The sequence below is a fragment of the Chenopodium quinoa genome, unplaced genomic scaffold (assembly GCF_001683475.1).
Source record: "Chenopodium quinoa cultivar QQ74 unplaced genomic scaffold, ASM168347v1, whole genome shotgun sequence".
In the NCBI taxonomy this organism is placed as follows: domain Eukaryota; kingdom Viridiplantae; phylum Streptophyta; class Magnoliopsida; order Caryophyllales; family Amaranthaceae; genus Chenopodium; species Chenopodium quinoa.
The window spans coordinates 448,817-474,519 of record NW_018745067.1 but is presented as its reverse complement, the minus strand read 5'-3'; the positions used below and the strand labels follow the sequence as shown (position 1 = coordinate 474,519).

Sequence of the window (25,703 nt, the reverse complement as noted above, 5' to 3'; positions counted from 1 at the left end):
ATTGGTTTAGGAATGGGATTAAATAATTTGGACCCCCCACATGATCATTGAGTCGTAGGTAAGGTGGGCTTAGGTTCGGTTTAGGCTCAATTTAATATTTTGGCCATAACTTATTCGTTATAACTCGGATTTGGGCTTATAATATATCGTTGGAAAGATCTTTTCAAACCCCTTCCAACTATTCAATCATTGGACCCAGATTATGGACCAAAATAAACTGGATTAAACGTTTTTATAAAAAGGACACGAAATGAATGATTTTAAAGGACACGAAATGAATTATTTTGGGTTTAAATACACGAAAAGAGGAAAATAAGTTATCGTTTGGGGAAATGGGCTAGGAATTGTATTGGGAATGAACATGGATTTAAGCACTCCAAAGATTATATACTCAACCCGACCAATAATGGCGGTGAAAGGTTGCTCATCATCGGGTTTGGTTTTGGGGAGACATTTTTAGGTGTCTACAATTACTTAATAGTATAACAGTATTATTACGAGTGACGGAGTGAGTATATCGAGAGATAACATGAAACATCTTTAATGTACAATATAGAACAATAGAAATGGTAAAACCCCTATCAAGGCTATCTAGGGGTGGCAATTCGGGTCAGCAGGTCGGGTTCGGGTTAGATTTCGGGTCGATTTCGGGTTATGCTTAGAAACTATTAAAAATAGTGTAAAACTTAATATTATTACGAAATATGAAATTTGGATCAAATCGGGTCGAATTCGGGTTGTTCGGGTTCGGTTCAAGTCGGGTTCGGGTCTCTCTCAGTAACTTCGGGTCGGGTTCGGGTCGGGTTTCGTGTCGGGTCAGGGTTTACCAGCCCTAAGGCTATCATCATAAACATAAATGTCGGTTCATCGAGTCTCTAAGTGACTTAAATACAATCTAAAATTTACTCAACCCAATATAGATAATTGGACCCTAATATTGACTTAAACGTAAGTTCAGACGTTCAGTTTCGTTATGGTAGCAATAACACACGGTTTAACGTTTTAACTTAAAACTTGCAACAAATATAAAAACGCCATTTTCACAACCGTTGACGGTGACAATTGTTTGTTTGAACCAAAATCAGAAGAGAAGTGCGGTGGGGTGAGGGTCGCATGGGCTGTGGGACCCCTACTGGATCTGCATCTGCCTTCTTTTCCCATGTTCATGTGATCCGGTTGGAACTAATTTATCAATAATTTCTTTTTTTAAAAAACAAAAACTATTTTATTTTTTGTTGAACTTTTAAGTGGAGTATTACAAATCTACAATACTACATTCATTGACGGAGTACTTTTTGTATCTTATTTCACTTATCATGTACTCCTTCCGTCTTATAATACGTGAGATATTGGACTATTTTTCATTATTCTTGTATTAATTTTGAATATAATTTTTTTATTAACATAAAAAAAATATATTTTATTATAAATATGTTGTTAAAAATGTTTTAATATAAAGTTTCATAATATAATTTAATAATTTTCATTAATATTTAACTGTATTAAAATAAAGTCAAATTAGTGCATTGATATGTGAACAATGTTTGACCATGTCGTGTATTATGAGACTAAGAAAGTATGACGATTCGACTTTTGTGTGTGTTTCCCGTGAAGCTGGTTAGACCGTGTGACTGCTTATATAAAACAAATTAACCTCAACAGCAATTTTAGAGTAGCCTAATTATATTGACATATTAACCCCTTATTATAATTATCTTAACACAAACCGAATTCTCTATGATGGCTGACCAAGCGTATAAAAGTTTGTGTTTATATATCATATTTCTATATAGACATTTTAGTGATTGATATATAACATAAAATACGAGTTATAAAAAATACTTGTATTTATGGCTGTATTAAACAACAACAAGCGTAAAAGTCAAACTATTGCAAACAAAATATAACGAGAAAGTACTACCTCCGGTCCAATTTACTCGCAACAAAGGAATATTTTATATCTCACAAATAATACCTCTTTGTTGCGACTAAATTGAACCGGAGATATTATATAAAATAAAATTTATATTGATTTTAAAAAATAAAATAAAAAAAGAGACTTCAACATCAAGACAACTTAGAAGAGAGGTGAATGCAAATTGGTACTAGTCCGTAAAAAAACATACAGCTAGCAATTATATCAACTCACTCGTATTTTGAGTAGAAAGGAAGGAACACACCTACCTTCCCTTTTCCCCACTGCACTCCCTCTACCTCTACCTTACTTCCTTTCTTTTTATTTTCTTTCATCTATTTTACTTCAACTCCGTACCTTTTTCTTTACAATCCTCATTCTCTCTTTTCTCTCTCTTCTCTAAACTATTAATACTACTTCTCTCTCATTACTACAACTCCACAACTTCATAAGGTCAGTAATTTTAATTTCATTTTTAATTCAAATTCATATTTTCGAGTTTAGAGTTTTGAATTTTTAATTTACATTTGCAATACTGTCGGTGAATTTGACACCCATTGTTTTCTATATTCAAATTTTCAAAATAATTGTCGACAATTTGCAAATTCATTGCCCAAAATTGGGGTATTTTTCCAATTTCTAGGACATTACTACATTGTTGTTTTTTTTTTATTCTAATTACTTAAATTAATTTGTTAATTCTTTTCTTATTTTTGCAGGAATTTTATTCAATTTGAGGTGCTTTAGCTGCAATTTTGCTAAGAAGACAAACAAATTCATAAAGGTTCGCAAAATTTTTCTTCTCTTTTTAATTTTTGGAATAAAATGCTACGAGTACTGATTAATTTTTTATTTTTTTTAAATAAAACTGTTGAATTTCTGAATTTTGAATTTTTTTTTTGAAAATAGAGGTTGGAATATTAAGAGACAGCGAAAAAGAAAATGTAGTCCGTATAAAGATGTTAACGCGGGACCAGCTTGGTCTTAGCGTGCATTTTCCCTCTTTTGTCTCACGTTATATGTACTCTTCTTTTTAATTGTCGGTTTTTATTTTTCCATAACCATTTGATTAAATGAATTACATACTCCCTCGGTTTTTAATTGTTGTGTCGGTTTTTAAAGACTAACAATCCATTAATTTTGTTCATTAAGAAGAAAAACACTGCATTTGAGTTTTGTAAAACGGTTCCATATATTATTTGAAAATGTATTATTGAGTGAATGAGCAAATAATCAGGAACTGAAGGAGTCATGTGCCGGGTTTAAGAGTCAACATTGCAGACGAGTGAACATGTCTAAACGGGGAATTTTTTTTGTCTTTGTTTTTTATTTTTTTTATTTTTATTTTTTTTATTTATTTTATTTTATTACTTTTCCAATTAAAAATTTAAAAGAAAAAATCCAAAATGACTAACGTGCGCCACTAGTGGTGACACGCTGGACGAAATGATTAATTTCATTGGCTACTTATACGTCACTAACGCCAATCTCATTGGTTCAGTAAACGTATATGGCGCACTTTAGAGAGGCCTTTCAAAAAGAAGGTTTGATAGGTACCTGGACATACATATTAAGGGGTATAAGAGACATTTCGCATGAAATTTACCCATCTCTCTCCTCCTTTCTGTCACCCCATGTGCTGAATTTAAGTGTACCACTAGGTGATTAATAGTATCACTAGATGATCAAATAGTATCATTGAACATTTAGTGGTACTATATATTCATTTAATGGTACTGTATATTCATTCAGTGGTACTAACTACGTGTAGAAATAGTATCACTACATAATTAATGAAAATATATAAGCTTTCAGTGGTACAGTTAAAACTGGTCCCACGTGCTCATCTCTCTCCTCCTTTTCTCCCACCCCCATGTGCTTTACAATACTTTTCAATATTTTAATGTTTGATATGTATTTGCACATACATATCAAACCTACATTAGTACTTCCTCCACTTTAGAATTTGCTTTATTTATGTTTTTTCGTAAACTTTAATAAAAATAAACTGCTACTAACATTAAATTTCACATTTATTTTGAATTTTACAGAAGAATAGCAAGAGAAACTAAAGACGAAGGAGAAAAAGAATAAATAAATAATTAAATAAAAAAAAATGAGCGGGATTACAATGATGGAAGAAATTGACAGTGGAAATTTCTTCGACCAAATTGATGACCTTCTTGAGTTCCCAAACGACGACGTTGAGAAAGGTTTGGGTGATAATGGTGTTGCAATGAACCAGTACAATAATTTTCCGCCGGTTTTTTGGTCGGACAATTCACCGGTTTTCTCCGCCTCCCACAGTAACACAGCGTCTGACCTCTCCGCTGAACTCTCTGTTCCTGTGAGTGTCCCTTCTCTCACAAATTTTTATACTTTTAATTTTTCATAATTAACCTTTTTTTTATCACGGAGTATAATATTTTTTTTAATTACTGTATTTCGTTACTTTCCGCGCTATAGTAAAATATATTGCACATTCGGGGGTTTTCATAGAAAATTCATGGACTTGTACTCTGTATTATTGGAATAATTCACTTAATAAAAGTGTAAAACTAATTTTTAAATTTTACATAATATTACTCTACATACGAAATATATATATTTATACTACCTTCCATTACATATTATTTGCAACGATTTGACATATAGTAGAGGAAAAATGTCTAATAGTTGCAAATAATATGTAATGGGGTAATATATATATTTTTTTACTGAAGTGCATCATTTATTTATGTTTACAAAATAAAATGTAATTTATATTAATATTTACAGAATAATATATAATTTATACTTAATAACATTTAACCTCAATCCCATCATCTAACTTATTTCATCAACAATCACATCATTTAAATTATAGATGAATGGTTAAGGTAAGTAATGAAAAAAAAATATATATTTATTTTTACAATCCCATCCTCTAAAAATATATATATTTATTCTTTATGTGATTTTGTATGAATTACATTATTTTATAAATACTCGTATTAAGATTAATTATTGAACCTTAACTTTGAATTATATAAAATATAATTAAATTGACAATGGTTAGTGTATTTAGTATAATCACGTGGTAGGAGGATATTTTGAAATTATAATATTGTACATCATGTGAGGTGCTATTCCACCGACAACATTATTTTCAATTTAGCTGTCATTTAGTGGTGTTTTGTTTTTGTTTACTACAGTATTTCACATCAAAGGGTTATGATGCCAGCTGGCAATTTGTATTTTTTGATTCTTATTAAAATTTTAAATAATTATACTGGCAACTTTGCCACAACTTTGCCGCCACGAAATTACTTAAAGACGTGGGGAATATAACATGGTAACATGAACACATTTATCACTTAAACTCATCATTGAATTAGAGAATAAAGAAAAGGGATATGTTATGTTTATGACAGTGGAAAATAAATATATTGATAATTATTAAGTTAGTTGTGATCATGACCCGTTAATACTAGTCCATAAGTAGGTGCATAAGTAAAGGTTACTACTTTCACGTAAAAAAATCACATAAAATTGTACTACCTCCGTTTCTTATTAGTTGCAACTTTGGGGTATTATTTGTGAGATATAAAATATTCCATGGTTGCAACTAATACGAAATGGAGGCAGTAGTTTGCATTGTAGAATATAACACTAATGTATGGGATATCTTTTCTTTTGGTTCCATTCTTAATTTGAAAAGATGGAAGGAAAGTAGGAAACACAAAATTGCTGATTGACAATGGACAGGAAAAAGAAATGTTTTCTTTTTAAGAAAGATACTCTAGTTGTTATAGTTGTTTCTAGTTTGATGGTGGTTGTGTCACTAAATAGTCTAGAATAGAACAATATTTAGAGATTGAGGGAGTAGTTGAAGGTTGTTGTCAATTGAGAATCAAATAAATAGATTTATGTAAGGCATAGGTTTGAAGTGTTGGAGCAAGGTTTGCTCCTAAGTATTGCCATTTGGAACAAAGTTGTATGTATATTACGGAGTATATTATTTTATCGGCAGAGTAGATATTTGTTTTTAAGTTTTTAACATTTTCCTATATGCTACGAAAATTATTGGGTTGTAAGGTTGGGCTGTGGGGGCCCTGGTCTTCACCAGCTCCCATGTGGATTCACCTTAGGAAATCCAGCTAATTGTCTAAAAAGTTAAACAACCAATCTTTCAAAAAAGAAAAAAGTTAACCAATATTCTTGTAACCAAATATTAATAAGATAACTAATTGAGGTAGGACATCAGAAATTTACACTGCTTGTTTGCTTGATTACATTACTAAGTTCTGTTTTGTATGTTGGTAAAGTTGTAATTCAGTGTTTAATATCTACGGTATAATTTAAGCAATCATTGGCTTTGCGTTTCTGCTAACTCACTTTTTTAAGTTTGTCGTATTTTTTTTTTTTTTTAATTGCTGATGCATCATGGCTTCATGGGTTCAATTTGCAATTGCAGTTCTTGTCAATTTTTGTAGTGTTATCTCTAATTGTAAAACTAATGGTTTATTTACTTACGATGCAGTATGAGGACATTGTTCAGCTTGAGTGGCTGTCGAACTTTGTTGAAGATTCCTTTGCTGGTTCAGGCCTGACAGTCGAAAAAAGTCAGTCTACTTCATATACTAAGGACCCCTCCCGTAATCAGTTCCAAACTTCCAGTCCTGTTTCGGTCCTTGAGAGCAGCAGCACTTGCTCTAGAGGAAAAACTCTCCCTGTCAGTCATGAAAAACGTGCTCGCAGCAAGCGACCTCGTCCTGCTACTTTCAACCCTCGTGCTCACCTCATTTCACCGACACCCTCCATTTCCAAAACACCTCGGCTATTGTTTGCCCCCAGTGCTTCGTTGTCTAAGTCAGAGAATTTTGCTGACTCTCGTCCCCTAAAGAAGAAAAAGAAGATCAAGATTCTACCTCCCTCAGGCAGAATAAGTCACAATCAAAATGATAATCCTAATGCTAACACCACATCACAGGCATTAAGGAAGTGCATGCATTGCGAGATTGCAAAAACACCACAATGGAGAGCTGGGCCAATGGGGCCAAAAACCCTTTGCAATGCATGTGGCGTCCGTTACAAATCAGGTCGTCTGTACCCTGAGTATCGCCCTGCAGCAAGCCCAACTTTCGTCCCATCCTTGCACTCTAATTCTCACAAGAAAGTCCTTGAGATGAGGACCAAGACCCCTGATGAGAATCCTGCAAAAATCTCCCAGGAGCATGAGTTTATACCAAAAAGCGGTCTCCCCCCAGCATATATCTGATCAAGGAGGTAGAGATCACAGCGTTATTTGCTTGCTGGAATGGTTGCGTTCTCCTGCCAGCGTCGCATTTGAGTGTCATTTGTTATTGTTTCTCAATTATTATTGCTACATATATCTTGGTTCATTGGTTTTTTTGTGCAGAGGGGGGCGGTGTTATAAAAAATAGCAGCAATAGATGTGTAGGTGTAGCTAATTTTTAGCCTAAAATTAGTCGAGATTAAGATAAGGGGGGAAAGAGAAACTGAGAGATCAGCAAATACAGAGTTTGTAGACCTAAGATGTTTAGATGTAGCTAATTTTTATTTAGTTTACAAGGTCATTAGGTAATACTTAGTATGAGTCTGTTTTACTTTCCCATTGTATTGATCCTCTTTTTTTTACTTTCAAATTCTTTTTACAGTTAGTTTGTCAGGCAGGAAATTTCTGAAATGAAGTTCTTTTTTACCTATGAAGTTATTCTGATTAATTATTCTTTATTGCTGTTTGTTCTTTTATGATGACCGAGTTATATCTTCTTCAATAGCTGCATTCCTTCAAAGACAATTCACAATCTCTACTATATTATATCTCCCTTCTAATGTGGAATGTCGCGATAGCCAAGACATTTTAATTGTCTTATGCACGACGATTATCATTTTCGATCATTTGATAGGTGGTTCACCAGGACTATTCTGTCATGATGACTGAGTAATGATTTTCATCCTCTTTAGAAGTTACATTCCTTTAGAGGCAATTCACAATCTACACTATTGATAATGAGAAAACATAATCATGATTAAGAAGGGTGGCTTGATAGATGCTAATACTTCACCATATAATAAAATTAGGAGAATTATATAAATCATAATGAAGGGAAAATGAAAATTGGTCAGTGTCAGATAACCGACGGTGTTGAAAAGTCTTTATCACTCAACAATTATCAGAATTAATAGCACTGTCGGTGATACATGGGATAGTTTTGACTCACTTTAAATAGTAGTTGTTGTTGCTGTGTACTAGAAGAGATTATTCATCTTTCCAATGACCACAATTTGAGTACTATGGCCCATTTTTTTTTATATGCCTTTTTTTAGAGGGCAAGGAATGGTCTGAAGTGAAGGGGGGTGAGAGTGGGGGTGGGGATAGGGGAGGAGATATGCTTAGCACTTAATTTCATGGGAGACTGTGTTGTTGCTCATCAATGGATGTGTGTGGCCACGGGCGCCCGGGAAACCATACATGATGTCTCGTTTAATAAGCTTGAAAAGAACTTGCATGACATTTGTCGGTTTATTAGCATATCTTGATTAAACTTTGATATAGAGCGTGCATGACATTCGTCGGTGAGCTAACGATGAGTTATTGGGGTCAAGAAGTGATTGGATTGGAGGGGTGACATGACATGACAAGTTGAGTCGAATTCAAATGCATGGATGGTAACTAAATTGTCACTAAGTTTTACCGTGTTATTTAAATTTAGTTCGCCTTAAATTATTTATTTTTGAAAAAAATTATGCTACCTATGTTTCTTATTATTTGCAACAATAGGGTTATTTGTTAATACAAAAAACTCCTTTATTGCAAATACCATAATAAGAATTGGAGGTAGTATTAAAATAATTTCTACTAGAGGAGATTTAGTAATCAACTCCATATAAGTAAAAATAATTTGTCTTAGTTTATCAGATACAAGTAACAATTATTTGAGCTTGCTTGATTGCTCAACATAACATATTTGATATGTAGTACATTGTATGATAAGGGGCAACAATGCAACGTAGTTAATTCATGCCAATACTTTTTGCAAAATAATTGTTATAATATAAAATTTGTCTGCTAACTTATGAGCCATCTTGGTATACCAATCACGTGCATATTATTACGGGAGATCTTAGAAGTTATCTCAAAATTTAAAAATATTAGAGTGTATCCGTGCAAAATACACGGGATATATATATTATATTAGAAAGGTTTTAATTATATAATATAAGAATAAATATATTTCAAATACGGGAAGTTGATTTAGATGTAGTAACTTAGGCTTGTTATTTTGAACTATTTATGGTCTGCTCTTGCTCTACTCTGCTAAAATCTGGTATATGTTCTACATACTATACTGTCACATGCTCTACTCTTTTGCAATCTGATGTGCTCTATTCTACTCATAAACTCAAAAGAACAAAACCTTACTCTTATATGTGGTTGGCCATGCAAATGTGTCAAGCTATTATGGGAGTTACTTTGTCAAAGCTGTAGAGGTTACTCGTTCAGTGTTATAGGGGTTACTCGATTAGTGTCATAGGGGTTGATCCATCAGTGCTATAGGAGGGGTTACTTTGTTCTTTTGCAAGCAACTATTCGATGAGGCTAGTTACGCAAAAAGCTAAGCGTGTTGTACATATTTTTGTTTTGATGATTAGAGAAGTGGAAGTTGTTTGAATTGAAGGGTTGGGGATTTTGAGTTCCATAGTTAATTGTTGATAAAGGAATTGTATATCCGTGCAGCCGTGCTAATAAACGACACATATTATACAAGAAAGAAAATAACACAAAGTGAAATGCTAGTAGTGTTTAAGAAAAAATGAATTGTTAATATTAGTTATTGCAATCCCTTGAAGAAAATACAATTTTTTTTTTTGTTTAAAAAACAAATAAATAAAGTAATGGAATGGTAGTTACTAGTTAAAAAAAAATGCATGAGATTTGAGGATTGGGGATTTGGAGAGTTGTGGTGAAAACGACTCTGCAATTATATATTAGACTAGAGTGTACCCGTGCAAATGCACGGGATATATATTTTACAAAATGATATTAAAAAAAATCTAATAACAAATTGTTTTTCAAATACGAAAAGTTGATTTTGATAGGGTAACTAACTATTATAACACCGTGTGTCCATCTCTTCCGGGAGTTACTTTATTTGTTTTATAGGTTTCATCCAATCAGTGTGAGGTAACCCCGTTGGTGTTATAAGGGTTACTCCGTTAATGTTCATATGTGGTTGGCCACATCGTGTGGCCGGGTTATTTGTTTAGGAGTTACTCGGTCAGTCAGGGGTTACACGATATGTCAAAGGTTACTCGATCGGAGGTTACTCGGTTTGGGGTTACTCGGTCTGTTAGGTGTTACCCGGTCAATCAAGGGTTAATCAGTCAGGGGATATTTGGTCGGGTAGGGATTACTCAGCTCGGCCAGAAGTTATCGGGTTAGTGTTTTTTGTGTTCCAATCGGTCACGCGTAGAAAACGTGCTATTTTTGTTTTGATACTTAGAATATTAATAAAATTGGTAATTTTTTGTTAATTAATATTAATTAAAATGGATAGTATGTGGGTCATTAGGAAAAATAATAATTAAAAAAATAAAAAATTAAAAAATAGTAGAAGTGGAAGTGTTTTTTTTTATTTTTTATTTTTTTTAAGGAAAGAAGTGGAAGTTATTGGGAGGATATTGTCCAAAAAAAATTAAAAAAAAGGAGAGTGCATGAGAATTGAGGACTGGGGTTTTGGAGAAATCATCAACTGACTCTGTAATTATAATATAGATTTGAGAAATCAATTCAGGAGGTTTTTTTTTTCCATGAGGCAAAGTCGGCATTGGGGAAGAGGCGGCCCCAAGTCATGCGCTGGATTTGAGCAGAGTCTTCCAAATCAATTCAGGAGGTTTTTTTTTTTTTTTTTTTTTTTTTTTTTTTTTTTTTTTTTTTTTTTTTTTTTTTTTACAAAAGAACTTACAAACAAACAAACAACAAAAAACTAAAAACGGAAACAAAGTAAATCACGGCGACGCGCCTTTTCTGCCAAACAGTGAGCTTAAGCAACCGTAGACCTTGGAACCTTCTGAATATGACACACAACCAAAGCACCAATAACTTCCAAAATCTCCTGTTGAATCCAACTTACAAAAATATCCTTGGGAAATTGAAACCGAAGCAGATCCACCACCGAAGAACAAACAGTAGGAATCTGTAAAGAGGAATACCCACACTACCTGGCATAACGTAAAGCAAACAGACAAGCCATCAATTCAGACTGTAACGCAGAATTATAGTTACAAGCCTGCACCCCACCCCGAGTTGAACATCAGAAGCCAGATCCCAAAATACCCATCCAGTACCCGCATTATGACTACCAGAACTCTAAGCCCCGTCAAAAGTAAGGCTGACAGAGCAAGCATCCGACACATTCCCTCGAAAAACTGTAGAAGATACAGTACAAGAAAACCTAGGAGGAAAGGCAGGCATAATATCATATCTGAATGACCTAGCCTCGAAACACTTGTCTACCCAGCTAGAAGCTAGATCCATAATAGATTCAAGAGAATAAACTGCAGAACGAAACCTCATAGAGTTTCGAGTAAGCTAGAGGGCCCATAACAAACTAAAAAAACGATCTAACATCAACCAGTCCTCATCATGAAGAAACCTAGAAAGAATCTCAGGAAACCACTCTTCTAAAAGCTGATCTTGGGACATATTCAAGGCCGATCCACAAGGACGATTCTCTCATAAACTCCAAATAAAAGGACAATCTCGAAAAAGATAAGAAAGAGTCTCCACATCCTGAAGACAAAACCCACATCTAGAATCCACAGGCAAACCCTTCCGAGCAAGCAACGAAGCAGAAGGCAACGCATTATAAATAATCTTCCAAGCAAACATTTTCCACTTTGGAAGTAAAGGTGAAGCCTAAAAATGCTTCCACCAACTTGAGTCTAGAACTAAAGGTGATCTTTGATCACCATTCTCATAACACAAGGAGCACACATACGCAGTCTTTGTGAAGAACATCCCGTCCCTAGTAAATTTCCAATAAACAAAATCATCTATTTTCTCCTTAGGCCGTTAAAGGCCTAAAATTAGGCCAGCTGTACGAGGAGGAAACAACCAATGAATCACATTTGTTTTCCATGTGTTCGAACGCACATTAATTAGATCAGAAACAAAGGATGGGACACTCATCCTGTTCACGGAATCCTTAAACTGAACCTGAACCCCAGGCACCCAACTATCATCAAGAATACTAATGTTGGTACCAGACCCCACCTTCCACACCAAACCATGACAAAGGGTTTGAAAACCCTGTAAAACAATACGACAACCCCAAGCCGGTCTAACAGTCTTGGCAGTTGATTAGGGGATTTTGCTCCCACCAATCAGAATGCGCCACGTGGGCCAATCAGGTCCTGCCAAGTGTCCCCCAGTTGGAACTGTCAAGGCTTGCCACGTGGCACACGCTTATTCGTCCACCTTGGACCTATTATGTCATGACACGTGGCATACTCCATGCCTAATGGAGAAACCGGCCACCCAGGCCCAACTTCCGAGGGAAGCCCAATCAGCCCTAGGTTAACCTAAACCTAGGATGGGCACGTTTCCAAGGTTATAAATACCTCCCTTAATCCTCATTAAGGGGGATTACGCTAAAAACTCACATTAAACACTCTCACCTAGAGAGACCCAATCACTTTAATTTCCGCATTAATTACTCCTTAATCAAGTACTAACTTGACCGTTGAAGGCGGAGCTCCCACCACCAGGAGTCTCCGTTGTTTTGCAAGTACAAGCGTCCGATTCCAGTCTCGAAATTGTAACTCTCCCGCAGGACATCAGAAAACCCCGAAACATTTGGCGCCGTCTGTGGGAAGAGTACTTCTGAGATGGCATCCAAGTCTGTACCGACTCCTGAAGAGAGGCGTCCCCTAGACGACCCTCAAGTTCAGTCGGACCACGATACTGAGAGTGAATTTGAAGTTGAAGCTCACACAGCTTCAGACGGGACCCTAAGGGCCCGACGTACCCGTCATACCGAAAGGAGGGAACGGGAACATCTTCAAACTGGAAGTGAGCCAGCAGGCGCACCGCCTGTTCGACAGCAGCCGACTGATGGGTCTACTCCCATCACAAGGAACGAACTCATGACCTTCATGAGGGACTTCAAGGGAGAAATTCAAGAGTTGATCAACAAGAAGCCGCCTGCTCTGGACAAGGAGCAGTCGGCTAAGAAACCTTCCACTTCACTGAAGAGGAAGCCAATTCAAGGGCGAGAGGCGACTCCTCATCCTAAATCTAGGAAGCGGGAGCCGACTGCCCTTGATTTCACAAAATACCGTTTTCCTACTCCAGGAAATAGGAAACCTGTTCGTCATATTCAGGCGGACGGGTCGAGGAAATCATACACAGACGCTCGACTACTGCTAGAGCAGAAGAAGAGTGACCGATTGTCAGAGTCGGCCTCTACTTCAAACTTTCAAGACAGTCTGCGAAATAGCTCAATGAGGCATACTCAGTCGTATCATGAGAGTCAGTCAGGCGGCACCTCCCGTCAGTCCGGCTTTCATAGCGACCAGGCGGTACCAAACTTACCGTTTGTGCCGCAACAACAGTATTTTTTACAGCCACCTCCGTTTGGTGGTCATGCAGCAAAAAATGTCCAACCTATGGACTGGCAGCTTCGGTTGCTTAGACTTGGTGAACAGCCGTCAGCCTTCTCCAAGGAAACTACTGAAGCCGCTCAGCCGGCCAAAGTGAAAAATATATTAGTAAGCGCCTATGACGGCACTACTAACCCTTGATTTAGGAACAATTCAGCAGGGCGAGAAGGAGGGGCTTCGTTCTTACATCAGGCGGTTTAACCTGATGAGAATACAGATTCAAGGGTTACCGGATGAGGTAGCCTATACTGACTTTTTCAGAGGTCTCAAGGACGGGTCGACCTTCAAATTTGACTTGGTCCGAAAGAGGGTGGCGACTCTTCAAGAGGCCTAGATTGAAGCGGAAGCCTATATACAGGCGACTGATCTTTGTAGTACGGTAAAACAGTCGGACAGGAAAAGGTTCGACAAAAGAGAAGGACGACAGAAACAGTCGTCAAACAAAGACGAGAATAGAAAAGAGGTCTGGGCGGCTGATTCCTCTAAACAGCCGGCCCAGAAAAAGAAAAAAGAATTCAAACCATACTCCCCAAAGTATGCGTTTAGCAAGGATAACCAATTTATCCTAAAGGAAATCAAGGGACGAATCTCAATTGAGAAGCCGGTCCCCATGAAGGGTTCTGCAAACTATCGGAACCAAGATAAATTCTGTGATTATCATGAAGATGTTGGTCATCACACCAATGATTGCATCAGTCTCATGCGGTATCTGGACCGCCTGGCTGAGCAAGGTGATCTTGAATCTTATGTCAAGAAATCTACGGGGAACACTTCCTCGAAAAAGCAGTCGGCCAAAAAGAAACCACAGGCCGACAGCTCCGATACAGATGATGCAGTCGTCTACACCATTGCAGGCGACTTCTCTGGAGGCGGCCCCACTATTAGGGGCAACAAAGACAACATCAGACGGTTAGATGTAAATTCCGTTCACCAAGAACGGCCCTCCAAATATTCATTTCCTGAGATTGTCATCACTGAAGAAGATCTAGGAGGGGTAAGAGGGCCGCATGACGACCCTATCGTCATTGAATGTAAAGTGGCCAACCAGAGAGTTGGCCGAATTCTCATAGATACCGGAAGCTCCTCAGATCTCATCAGTAGCAAATGTCTGTCGAAACTAAAATATCAGACTAATTGCATACATCCGGCATCCCACCCTTTAGTAGGGTTTGGAGGAGGAGGAGTCCACCCACTGGGACGAGTGGATTTACCCATCCGCCTGGGCGAAAAAGGGGAAGGACGACACATGGTAGTCCGGTTCCTGGTAGTAGAAGAACTCTCGACCTACAACATGATTCTGGGACGACCAACCCTGAATAATTCCAAGGCTGTTATAATCCCATCTCTTATGTTGCTCACGTTTGAGAGGGATAATGGAACAGTCGGCTCCCTAAGGGGAGATCAGAGGATGGCCCGAGAGTGCTATCTCTCGGATGTCAAGCCCACTGTTATGGCCACTGGGTCGACTGGTGGAAAAATAGACCTTGACAAAGTCAAGGAGAGTGCGCCTGTTCAAGAAGCAGGCGGCAAGAAGAGAAAGACATCCCAGACAGGGGCCGCAAGAAAAGACAAAAAATAGCAATCATTGGCAGAGGAGCGGTCGGATGAATTCCGCCCTCAGCCGGCTGGTGAGCATGCGGACTTGATCTTAGACGACTCACGTTCTGAGCGAACAGTCAAAGTTGGGACGACTGCTCTGAGAGACCTTGGTGACGACTTTCACAAACTATTGAAAGAATACAAGGACATCTTTGCATTCGAAGTCCATGAAATGCCAGGCATTAGTCCTGATCTGGAGGTACATAAACTGGCCGTGGATCCGAAAAAGAAGCCGGTACGGCAGAAGAAGCGGAACCATGGCGAAGAAAGAAGTCAGGCGGCAGCCGCCGAAGTTAAAAAATTACTTGATGCAGGGTTCATTCGGCAATGTTACTTCCCAGACTGGGTTGCAAATGTGGTGCTTGTTAAAAAGCCGAATGGCACCTGGCGAATGTGTGTAGACTACACAGACTTAAACAAGGCGTGCCCCAAAGACAGTTACCCTCTGCCTAAAATTGATAACCTGGTCGACTCAACAGCCGGCCATGCTTTGATGAGCTTTATGGACGCCTACTCTGGTTTCCATCAAATTCCTTTATGGAAGAAAGATCAGGAGAAGACGGCCTTCGTCACTGATCAGGGGTTATACTGTTACACGGTCATGCCGTTTGGTCTTAAGAATGCCCCGGCCACTTTCCAGCGAATGATAAACACTGTGTTCTTTGATCAAATTGGGAGAAACGTCGAGGCATACATTGATGATATGATTATCAAGACTAAACTTCAGAAAGATCATCTGTCGGACCTCCGAGAAACTTTCGCCACACTCAGGCGGCACCATGTCATGCTCAATCCCAAGAAATGTGTCTTTGGAGTTGAGTCTGGGAAATTTCTCGGATTCCTTATCAATCAGAGAGAAATAGAGGCGAACCCTGAGAAGGTGCAGGCGGTCATTGACATGCAGTCGCCTCGTACCATCCGACAGGTTCAGAAGTTAACAGGTTGTCTGGCGGCCTTGGGAAGATTTCTAAGCCGATCAGGCGACAAATGCTTATACTTTTTCCAGGCAATTAAGAAAAAGGCAAGGTTTGAATGGGGGCCGGATGCTGAGGCCGCCTTCCAGAAATTGAAAGTTCACTTGCATTCCTTGCCGAGGCTGGTCAGCCCTTTGCCCAAAGAAGTACTCTACATGTACCTGGTCGTCTCTGATCATGCGTTAAGCGCTGTTCTCCTTGCTGAAAGGGACGGCTGTCAGCTCCCGGTCTACTTTGTCAGTCATGTACTGAAAAATGCCGAGTTGAGGTATCCCTTAGTGAAGAAATTTGGTCTTGCACTCTTCATGGCTGTTAAAAAATTGAAGCCCTACTTTTTGGCACATGCAGTCGTCGTGTATACAGACCAACCTATCAAGCGGCCACTGACCATCATGGAGTCGTCAGGCCGAATGATCAAATGGGCCATAGAAATTCAGAGCCTCGAAGTTACTTTCGAGCCTAGACAAGCAGTGAAGGGGAAGCCTTTGCTGACTTTATTGTTGAGATGACTCGTCCTCCTGACTCTCAAGTTACAGACCAGGTCTGGAAGGTATATGTGGACGGAAGCTCTACTTCAAATGGTTGTGGAGCAGGCGTCATATGTCAGTCGCCAGAGGGCGACAGGTACGAGTATGCGTTACGCTTCAGTTTTCAGGCCTCAAACAATGAGGCAGAGTATGAAGCTTTACTAGCCGGAATCCGCATGTGTAAGGCGGCAGGGGCAAGAAAAATAGACGCCTGTTCCGATTCACAATTGATAGTGAGTCAGTACAATGGCGAATACGAAGCAACCCATCCGGCCATGATCAAGTATTTACAGGCGGTCCGACAAGCAGTCGGCTCCCTTGAGGATTTCCATCTGATCCAAGTGCCGAGATCAGAAAACAACCAGGCGGATGCACTGTCAAAATTAGCATCGTCCGCCTCCTCTGATACTCCTCGAACTGTTTTTTGGGAAGTAATGGAGAGGAGAAGCATTGAGGATGAACCTATTGCAATCCTAGACAGAAGCTCAACCTGGATGGATCCAATCAGGGCATATCTGACAAACGGTACCCTGCCGGATGATCATCAACAGGCGGCAGCACTGAAAAAACGAGCCACCAGTTTTGGAATAATAAAAGGAGAACTTCACAAAAAGGGGTACCTTCAACCCTTCTTAAAGTGTGTTACTCCAGAAAAGGGACGAGAGATACTAGACGATCTTCACTCTGGTTACTGTGCTTCTCATATAGGCGGTAGGACGCTTGCTCAACGGGCAAGGCGGCAGGGCTACTTTTGGCCTACTTTAGAAGCAGATGCAATGGAGATGGTGAAAAAATGTGACAAGTGCCAAAGGTTTGGAAAGCTAATTCACCGTCCGGCTACTGACCTCACTACTATTCATAGCCCACTACCGTTTGATAAGTGGGGCATGGATATTCTGGGTCCATATACGCCTGCTACAGGCGGAAGGAGGTACATACTTGTTGCCGTCGACTACTTCACTAAATGGGTAGAGGCGGAGGGTGTAAAGGGAATCAAGACGAAGGGTGTAATTTCATTCATTTGGAAAAATGTCATCACTCGGTTCGGGGTTCCCATGTCTATGGTTTTTGATAATGGTCCCCAATTTGAGACGCCTGTTCTCAAAAGCTGGTTGGGTGACCAAGGAATTGCAAACTACTTTGCATCTGTCGGCCGTCCACAAGCAAACGGCCAGGTAGAAGCCTTTAATAAAATCATCTCAGACGGTCTCAAGAAAAAGATTGAGCGAGCAGGCGGCCTATGGGCGGATGAATTACCACATGTTCTCTGGGCCATTAGGACGACTGAAAAAGGGGCGACTGGAGAAACTCCATTCCTCCTAACTTACGGTGCGGAAGCTGTTCTTCCAATAGAACACTACGAGCCGACTCTTCGAGTAATGCTATATGACGAAGAGGCAAACTGGGAAGCCATGCGCCTGACATTAGACTCACTTCTTGAAAGGAGGGGCAATGCCGTCTTGCGCCATGAAATTTACCGCCTGAGAATGACTAGATCATACAACAAAAAAGTACACAGGCGTCCACTCAAAGTAGGGGACTTTGTACTTAGAAAAATGGAAGCAGTTGGTAGGGCTAATGAGTCTGGCAAACTAACTCCCAACTGGGAAGGACCCTACCGAATCTGTGAAGAAGTCAGGGACGGTACCTACCGTCTGGAAACACCAGACGGACAACCGTTGCGTCGAACTTGGAATGTAGATAATCTTAAGAAATATTTCTTTTGAATGATGTAAATAGTCAAGAGCTACTTAATAAAAGTTTGCATACTTACTATTCAATTTGGTACTAAGAGGGGCATGCCGCCTGTACCTTTACAGTCGGCTACTCTCCATTGAGTATTTTACTCTATCTTCAGAGGGGCATGCCGCCTGTACCTTTACAGTCGGCTACTCTCCATTGAGTATTTTACTCTATCTTCAGAGGGGCATGCCGCCTGTACCTTTACAGCCGGCTACTCTCCATTGAGTATTTTACTCTTATCACCATAGGGGCATGTCGTCTGGACATATAGTCGGCTACTCTCCAAAGATGATGGCCGACTGGTTCCAAAGCACACAGCCACCCCCCTTATACTTAGCTAAAAAGATTAGGGCCTGGCCGACCCTGTGCCTAAACAGGCGGCTACCCTCCTCTTACTTAGCACCTACGTTCACCAAGAACTAACCAAGGCCACAGGCCGAATGATCAGACCAGGCGCCAAGCCAACTGATCCAATCTTCAAAACTAATACGACCTGTCCCAACATCATAGCAGGCGTCCGGCGGCATCCCTCCGGATGAAATTCGTCGCAGAGAGCAGCTCCCTTTTGGGTGGAACATTGCTCTATAAACTAATTACACGACACCTATACGAGTGACCCCAAGGGCAACCACGTAGGCGTTTTTGAGACAAGGATAACTCTCATTAACCAAACCAGTGGTAGCAGTTAACATCTGAGTCAGATGACCGCCTGTATTATTTGGGATAAATGCAGGGGGTACCTCTTGAGTTAATAGCCAACAAACATTGGCGAATCAAGGGGTCTAGCCGGCCTCCGCCGCCTGGTACCTCTACTTCTCAAGCAAGAGTGACGGCGACTGAGTAACACCAACGTTAACTCATAGTCACTCAATCAAACTTGGTATGGAACCTAAAAGGTTTGAGTAGACCTCCTGTTTTTTGGCAAACAGGGGCACTCAAACCCCTATTCCTACTAGGTAACCACTCGGGTTAATAGCCAACAAACATTGGCGAATCAAAAGGTTCAGCCGGCCCCCGCCGCCTGGTACCTTTACTACTCAAGCAAGAGTGACGGCGACTGAGTAACTCCAAAGTTAACTCATAGTCACTCTCTCAAACTTAGTATGGAGCCTAAAAGGTATGAGTCGTCCGCCTGTTTTTAGCAAACAGGGGCTCTCAACCACTACTCCTGCTAGGTCAACAACTTATGAGTTAAAAGCCAACAAACAATGGCGAATAAAGGGGAACAACCGGTACCCACCGCTTGATACCTATACTACTCAGTTACTTGGCAACTAGGTAACAATCATGTTTACTTGGTCAGAACACTTTCCTACTTGGTTAATTTTACAAATGACAAGACCGCCTGCCTAAAGGGGATCCAGTCTTTAAAATGGTTCGAATACCGATTGGATAAATGGCCGACTGATCGTCTAGCTTGGAAACAGACAACCAGTCGTCCAGGGGCATAGGCGGCGTGACTAACTGTCCGTACCTGTCTGCAACTATCGGCCATGTAAAACAATCGGTATAGTGTACAATTGGATCAGAATATTCAATACTTAAACAAATTTGAAGCAAGCAAAACAAAAAAATTCATTAAAAAGAAGCCGGTCATTAAAGACCGGCAAAATATTCAGAGCCCTGGCCCCCTGGCCGGGTAAATACAAAACAAACGGCACGCAGGCCGTGGAAAGAAGACATAAAGCTTAAGAAGGGGGCAGATCTTCAATATTAGTAGCAGCCGCCTGGTTAGCACTCTTCTTGCTGGACTCGGCTTCAGCTGCATCCTTCTTTGATGCATTACCCCCAAGCGGCACAAGCGCCACTACCGGCTCCTCCTCCTCCAACGCTTCCTCCAACGCCTCTTCCTCAGCAGCCGCCAGGATCTCTTGATTATATGTATCAGAACACTGGCGGTACGTTTTTTCCCATGAGGCAAAGTCGACATTGGGGAAGAGGCGGCCCCAAGTCATGCGCTGGATTTGAGCAGAGTCTTCCAAATCAATTCAGGAGGTTTTTTTGTTTATTGTTTTTTTTTTTACAAAAGAACTTACAAACAAACAAACAACAAAAAACTAAAAACGGAAACAAAGTAAATCACGGCGACGCGCCATTTCTGCCAAACAGTGAGCTTAAGCAACTGTAGACCTTGGAACCTTCTGAATATGACATACAACCAAAGCACCAATAACTTCCAAAATCTCCTGTTGAATCCAACTTACAAAAATATCCTTGGGAAATTGAAACCGAAGCAGATCCACCACCGAAGAACAAACAGTAGGAATCTGTAAAGAGGAATACCCACACTACCTGGCATGGCGTAAAGCAAACAGACAAGCCATCAATTCAAACTGTAACGCAGAATTAGAGTTACAAGCCTGCGCCCCACCCCGAGTTGAACATCAGAAGCCAGATCCCAAAATACCCATCCAGTACCCGCATTATGACTACCAGAACTCTAGGCCCCGTCAAAAGTAAGGCTGACAGAGCAAGCATCCGACACATTCCCTCGAAGAACCGTAGAAGATACAGTAAAAGAAAACCCAGGAGGAAAGGCAGGCATAATATCATATCTGAATGACCTAGCCTCGGAACACTTGTCTACCCAGCTAGAAGCTAGATCCATAATAGATTCAGGAGAATAAACCGCAGAACGAAACCTCATAGAGTTCCGAGTAAGCTAGAGGGCCCATAACAAACTAAAAAAACGATCTAACATCAACCAGTCCTCATCATGAAGAAACCTAGAAAGAATCTCAGGAAACCACTCTTCTAAAAGCTGATCTTGGGACATATTCAAGGCCGATCCACAAGGACGATTCTCTCATAAACTCCAAATAAAAGGATAATCTCGAAAAAGATAAGAAAGAGTCTCCACATCCTGAAGACAAAACCCACATCTGGAATCCACAGGCAAACCCTTCCGAGCAAGCAACGAAGCAGAAGGCAACGCATTATAAATAATCTTCCAAGCAAACATTTTCCACTTTGGAAGTAAAGGTGAAGCCTAAAAATGCTTCCACCAACTTGAGTCTAGAACTAAAGGTGATCTTTGATCACCATTCTCATAACACAAGGAGCACACATATGCAGTCTTTGTGAAGAACATCCCGTCCCTAGTAAATTTCCAATAAACAAAATCATCTATTTTCTCCTTAGGCCGTTAAAGGCCTAAAATTAGGCCAGCTGTACGAGGAGGAAACAACCAATGAATCACATTTGTTTTCCATGTGTTCGAACGCACATTAATTAGATCAGAAACAAAGGATGGGACGCTCATCCTGTTCACGGAATCCTTAAACTGAACCTGAACCCCAGGCACCCAACTATCATCAAGAATACTAATGTTGGTACCAGACCCCACCTTCCACACCAAACCATGACAAAGGGTTTGAAAACCCTGTAAAACAATACGACAACCCCAAGCCGGTCTGACAGTCTTGGCAGTACCATAAGAAGCCAACAAAGACGAATACTTTGCTCGATACACCTTGGAAACAAGCAGTTGAGGATTATGCATAAGTCGCCAAGATTGCTTATCAAGGAGAGCAGCATTAAAACAACTAAATTTCTGAATACCCAAACCTCCCAGTCCTCGGGATAAATAAAGAGCAGAAGAAGGAGATAACGCTACCCCCTTAGAGGAAGGAGAAGAGCGCCACCAAAAAAGAGCTAGGAGATTATCAAGCCGATTACATACAGTAGAAGGCACTTTAAACACTGAGAGGATATGGTTTATTGAAGCGACACAAATAGAATTGATAATAACCAACTTCGCAGCCGCTGAAAGGTACAAAGAAACAAAGGATGAAAGGCGCTGAACAAGTTTATCAACCATAGGCTGGAAAACCTGACACTTCCCCCTGCCCATATCAATTGGCATACCCAGATAAGTACCTAAGGTGCTCCGAGAATCCATACGCAACGCAGAAGCTAAATAATCCCTATAATCCGACGGGGTATTAGAACTGAACTTTACAAACGATTTTTGGAGATTAACCATTTAGCCTAAGACAGAGCAGAATTTATTAATGACATCCATTAAATTATCGCAAGCACAAGGCAAAACTCGGAATAAAAGCAAGGCATCATCAGCAAAGAAGAGATGGGAGATGGGTGGGGCCTTACAAGATATCTGAAGTCCTCGAACTAAACTAGAAGCCTCAGCACGACTAATCATTAAAGAAAAAATCTCCATACAAAGAACAAAAAGATACGGAGAAAAAGGGTCCCCCTGTCTGAGGCCGCAACGAGGAAATAAAGTCTTTGACGGACAACCATTAACCAAGACCTGGTAGGAAACTGTTGTAACACATTGCTGAATTATATGAACCCAATATGGAGGAAAACTAAAAGCTCGAAAAACTTGCCACAAGAATTCCCAATTAACCCTATCATAAGCCTTATTCATGTCCAACTTAAGTGCCGCTGAACAGAGTTTAGAAGCCGAGGAATTCATATAGAAAGAAGTTCATGAGCAAGCAGACTGTTGTCCGACATTAACCTACCAGTAACAAAGGCACTCTGAAATCCTAGAATCAAAGGAGGCAAAAATCTCCGAAGGCGATTCGTTAAACATTTAGCAATACATTTATAAAGAACATTGCAGAGACCAATAGGACGGAACTGAGTAGGCTCCTCTGGGTGATTCACCTTCGGCAGTAAAATAAAAAAGGTACGGTTCCATTCCTGAAGAAGATAACCATAGGCAAAAAAGAATTGAATGGCCTCCGTCACTGAGGCACCGACCACTGACCAATGGGTCTTAAAGAAGGCTGCAGTATACCCATTCGGACCTGGAGATTTGTCATCACCAATATGGAACATATCATCTTTGATATCCATATCTGAAAAAGGTAACATAAGCTCCTGACAAGCAGAGGAAGAAAGAGTGGGAAGCTTTAAATCTTCCCAATCCAGGACCGAAATTTCAGCGGAAGGGGCATGACATTGGTAAAGGTTTGAGAAATGATCAGTTAACCTCTACAAGATTCCAGCCGGATCCGATACCAAATTACCCAAATCATCTTTCAAGCTGAATATTTTATTGCGTTGTTTACGAGCCTGCACCGAAGCAAACAAAACCCGAGTCGGAGCCTCACCCAATGCATCCCATTTTACCTTGGCTCGCTGTTTCCAATAAAGAAATTTAACTTAGGATTGATCTAAAACCTCCTTCCTTGCTGAAATAAAACTCATACGATCTGACTCAGTAGTCAAAGTACCGGATAAAGAGCAAATGGAAGTCTCTATCTTCCTCCAGTCAATACCCCGCGATTTCTTATGAGCAACACACCATGCCAATAACAAACGAAGAATATAATCCAATTGATGAAAAATCAAAAACATCTTAGACCCTTGGGAATTAGCTTGCCAATTGGTACCAATCAGCAAGGAAACTTCCCGAAATAACAAACACCAATTCTAAATCCTATAAGGACGCTTCCTAGTTGAAATAACTGGACTATCACGTAATATGATCGCCCCATGAGCAGAGAATAAAATAGGTTGATGGATAAGCTCAGTCTCAGGAAAAGACTCCAACCATTTCCTAGAAGCATAGGCCTTGTCAAGACGCTCGAAAATCGGGTTATCTAATTGGCCATTAGTCCAAGTATAATGAGGACCCGAAAAAGGTACATCCATTAACTCATTTAATTTCCAATCCACAAAGTCCTGACGACTAGGAATATTAAACGACCCACCAACTTTGTCTGTCAAGTATTCAACTTGATTAAAGTCTCCTAGTAAAACAACATTGTCAACTGTCCTAAGAATAGTAGAAACCTCAGCCAAAACAGAACTACGATTTGAAATGTGAGGCGATCCGTACACAAAATCTACTTTCTTTATTACTTGACCAGGAACATGGATTTCACAAAAGATTACATTAGGTGAAACTGAAAGAGGAACTACCTTAAGGGGAGCAAACCAAAAAACAACTAAACCCCCACTAAGCCCAGTAGTATCCATGCCACAAAACCCACTAAAAGCTAAAGAGGACAAATTTTGTACAACAACAGTAACACTAGTTATGGTTTCAACTAAAAACATAATATCAACACCATAAGAGCGAACTAACGAGGAAATATACGGAACTTTAGGGGAGTCCGCTGCTTTAAGACCCCTACAGTTCCAGGCTGCCACATTCATGAAAACTGTGGTGGCCCACACCAGGGAGCCACCGAGCCCTCTGAAATTGAACTTAAAACACTACACAAATGGTGTTGATTGGAAGACCCTCTACGTTTTTTTAAAAGGATTAAGACGCTACAAATAAGGAGAAATACTACCCTTACCACCTAAGTGTGCCGTTGAAATATTCTGCGCTGAAGCAAACTTTGTACAGGACCAAAATTCCTTAACCCCAAACCTCATCTTATCAATTCTGGAGTTGTGTTGTACACTTGTACTGTATGAGTAGATTTAGGAGAACTTGTAAATTTTGGATGATTTAAAATAATATTGTTCCAAAATGATACAATAATACAAATCGATCCTGTGCTTTAACCATAAAATTAAACTTTTGGTTGATTTAATCCTTTAACATGGTATCACAGCTAACGTTTTGATTCAACCTAATTTCTATAATTTTATTATTTTTCGATTTTTTTTCTAGCCCTAGAACTAGCCACCACCCCCTCTTCACCGTCCATTCCATCTAGCCGACCACCATGACCAAAGATGGTGAAACCTCGTCGTCTTCCGATTTTCACCCTGCTTTTGGGGTAAACAATATAAAAAAAAAATGTCATCCCTTTCATTCTTGGCCGTGAGAAAGTACAATATTCGAATTGGGTCGAGTTTTTTGAGTGTCATGCTCATGCATTCAGCGTTCTTGATCATATAAATATCCGAAAACAAAGCGACCGGAGGATTTCTCCAATTCGCATAGGGTATGCGGGAGACACATGTTGCATCCACATTACAAAACCAAAAGGGCTCTCATGTAAAGGGGCGTGATAGAGTATAAAACATATTATTGGGTCTCAACCATCATGTTAAGCTTTTGGTTGAGTTGGTGCTTAAACATGGTATCAAGAGACAGCGACACAACAAGGTCACAGGTTCAAATCTCATCCACCCCTCCTTTCAAAGTGGAATATTAAAGGCTGGTCTTTTAACATAAAAGATAAAACGAAAAGGTTTATTTGAAAAGCTATTATTATTATTATTATTATTATTATTATTATTATTATTATTATTATTATTATTATTATTATTATTATTATTATTATTATTATTATCAAGTGTTTCTACAGAAATCTTGCTATACACAATACCATATTTAAG

At 39.6% G+C, this 25,703-nt stretch overlaps 1 protein-coding gene across 1 annotated transcript; it reads left to right on the top strand.

Annotated features, from left to right (window-relative positions):
- Positions 1-1,988: 1,988 nt before the first annotated feature.
- LOC110709410 (GATA transcription factor 8-like) lies at positions 1,989-7,627 on the top strand. The gene is made up of 4 exons (XM_021887631.1): positions 1,989-2,368; positions 2,635-2,699; positions 3,967-4,262; positions 6,438-7,627. The coding sequence occupies exons 3-4, from the start codon at positions 4,032-4,034 to the stop codon at positions 7,173-7,175; spliced, it is 969 nt and encodes a 322-aa protein (XP_021743323.1). The 5' UTR covers positions 1,989-2,368; positions 2,635-2,699; positions 3,967-4,031; the 3' UTR covers positions 7,176-7,627.
- The last annotated feature ends 18,076 nt before the right edge of the window (positions 7,628-25,703 follow it).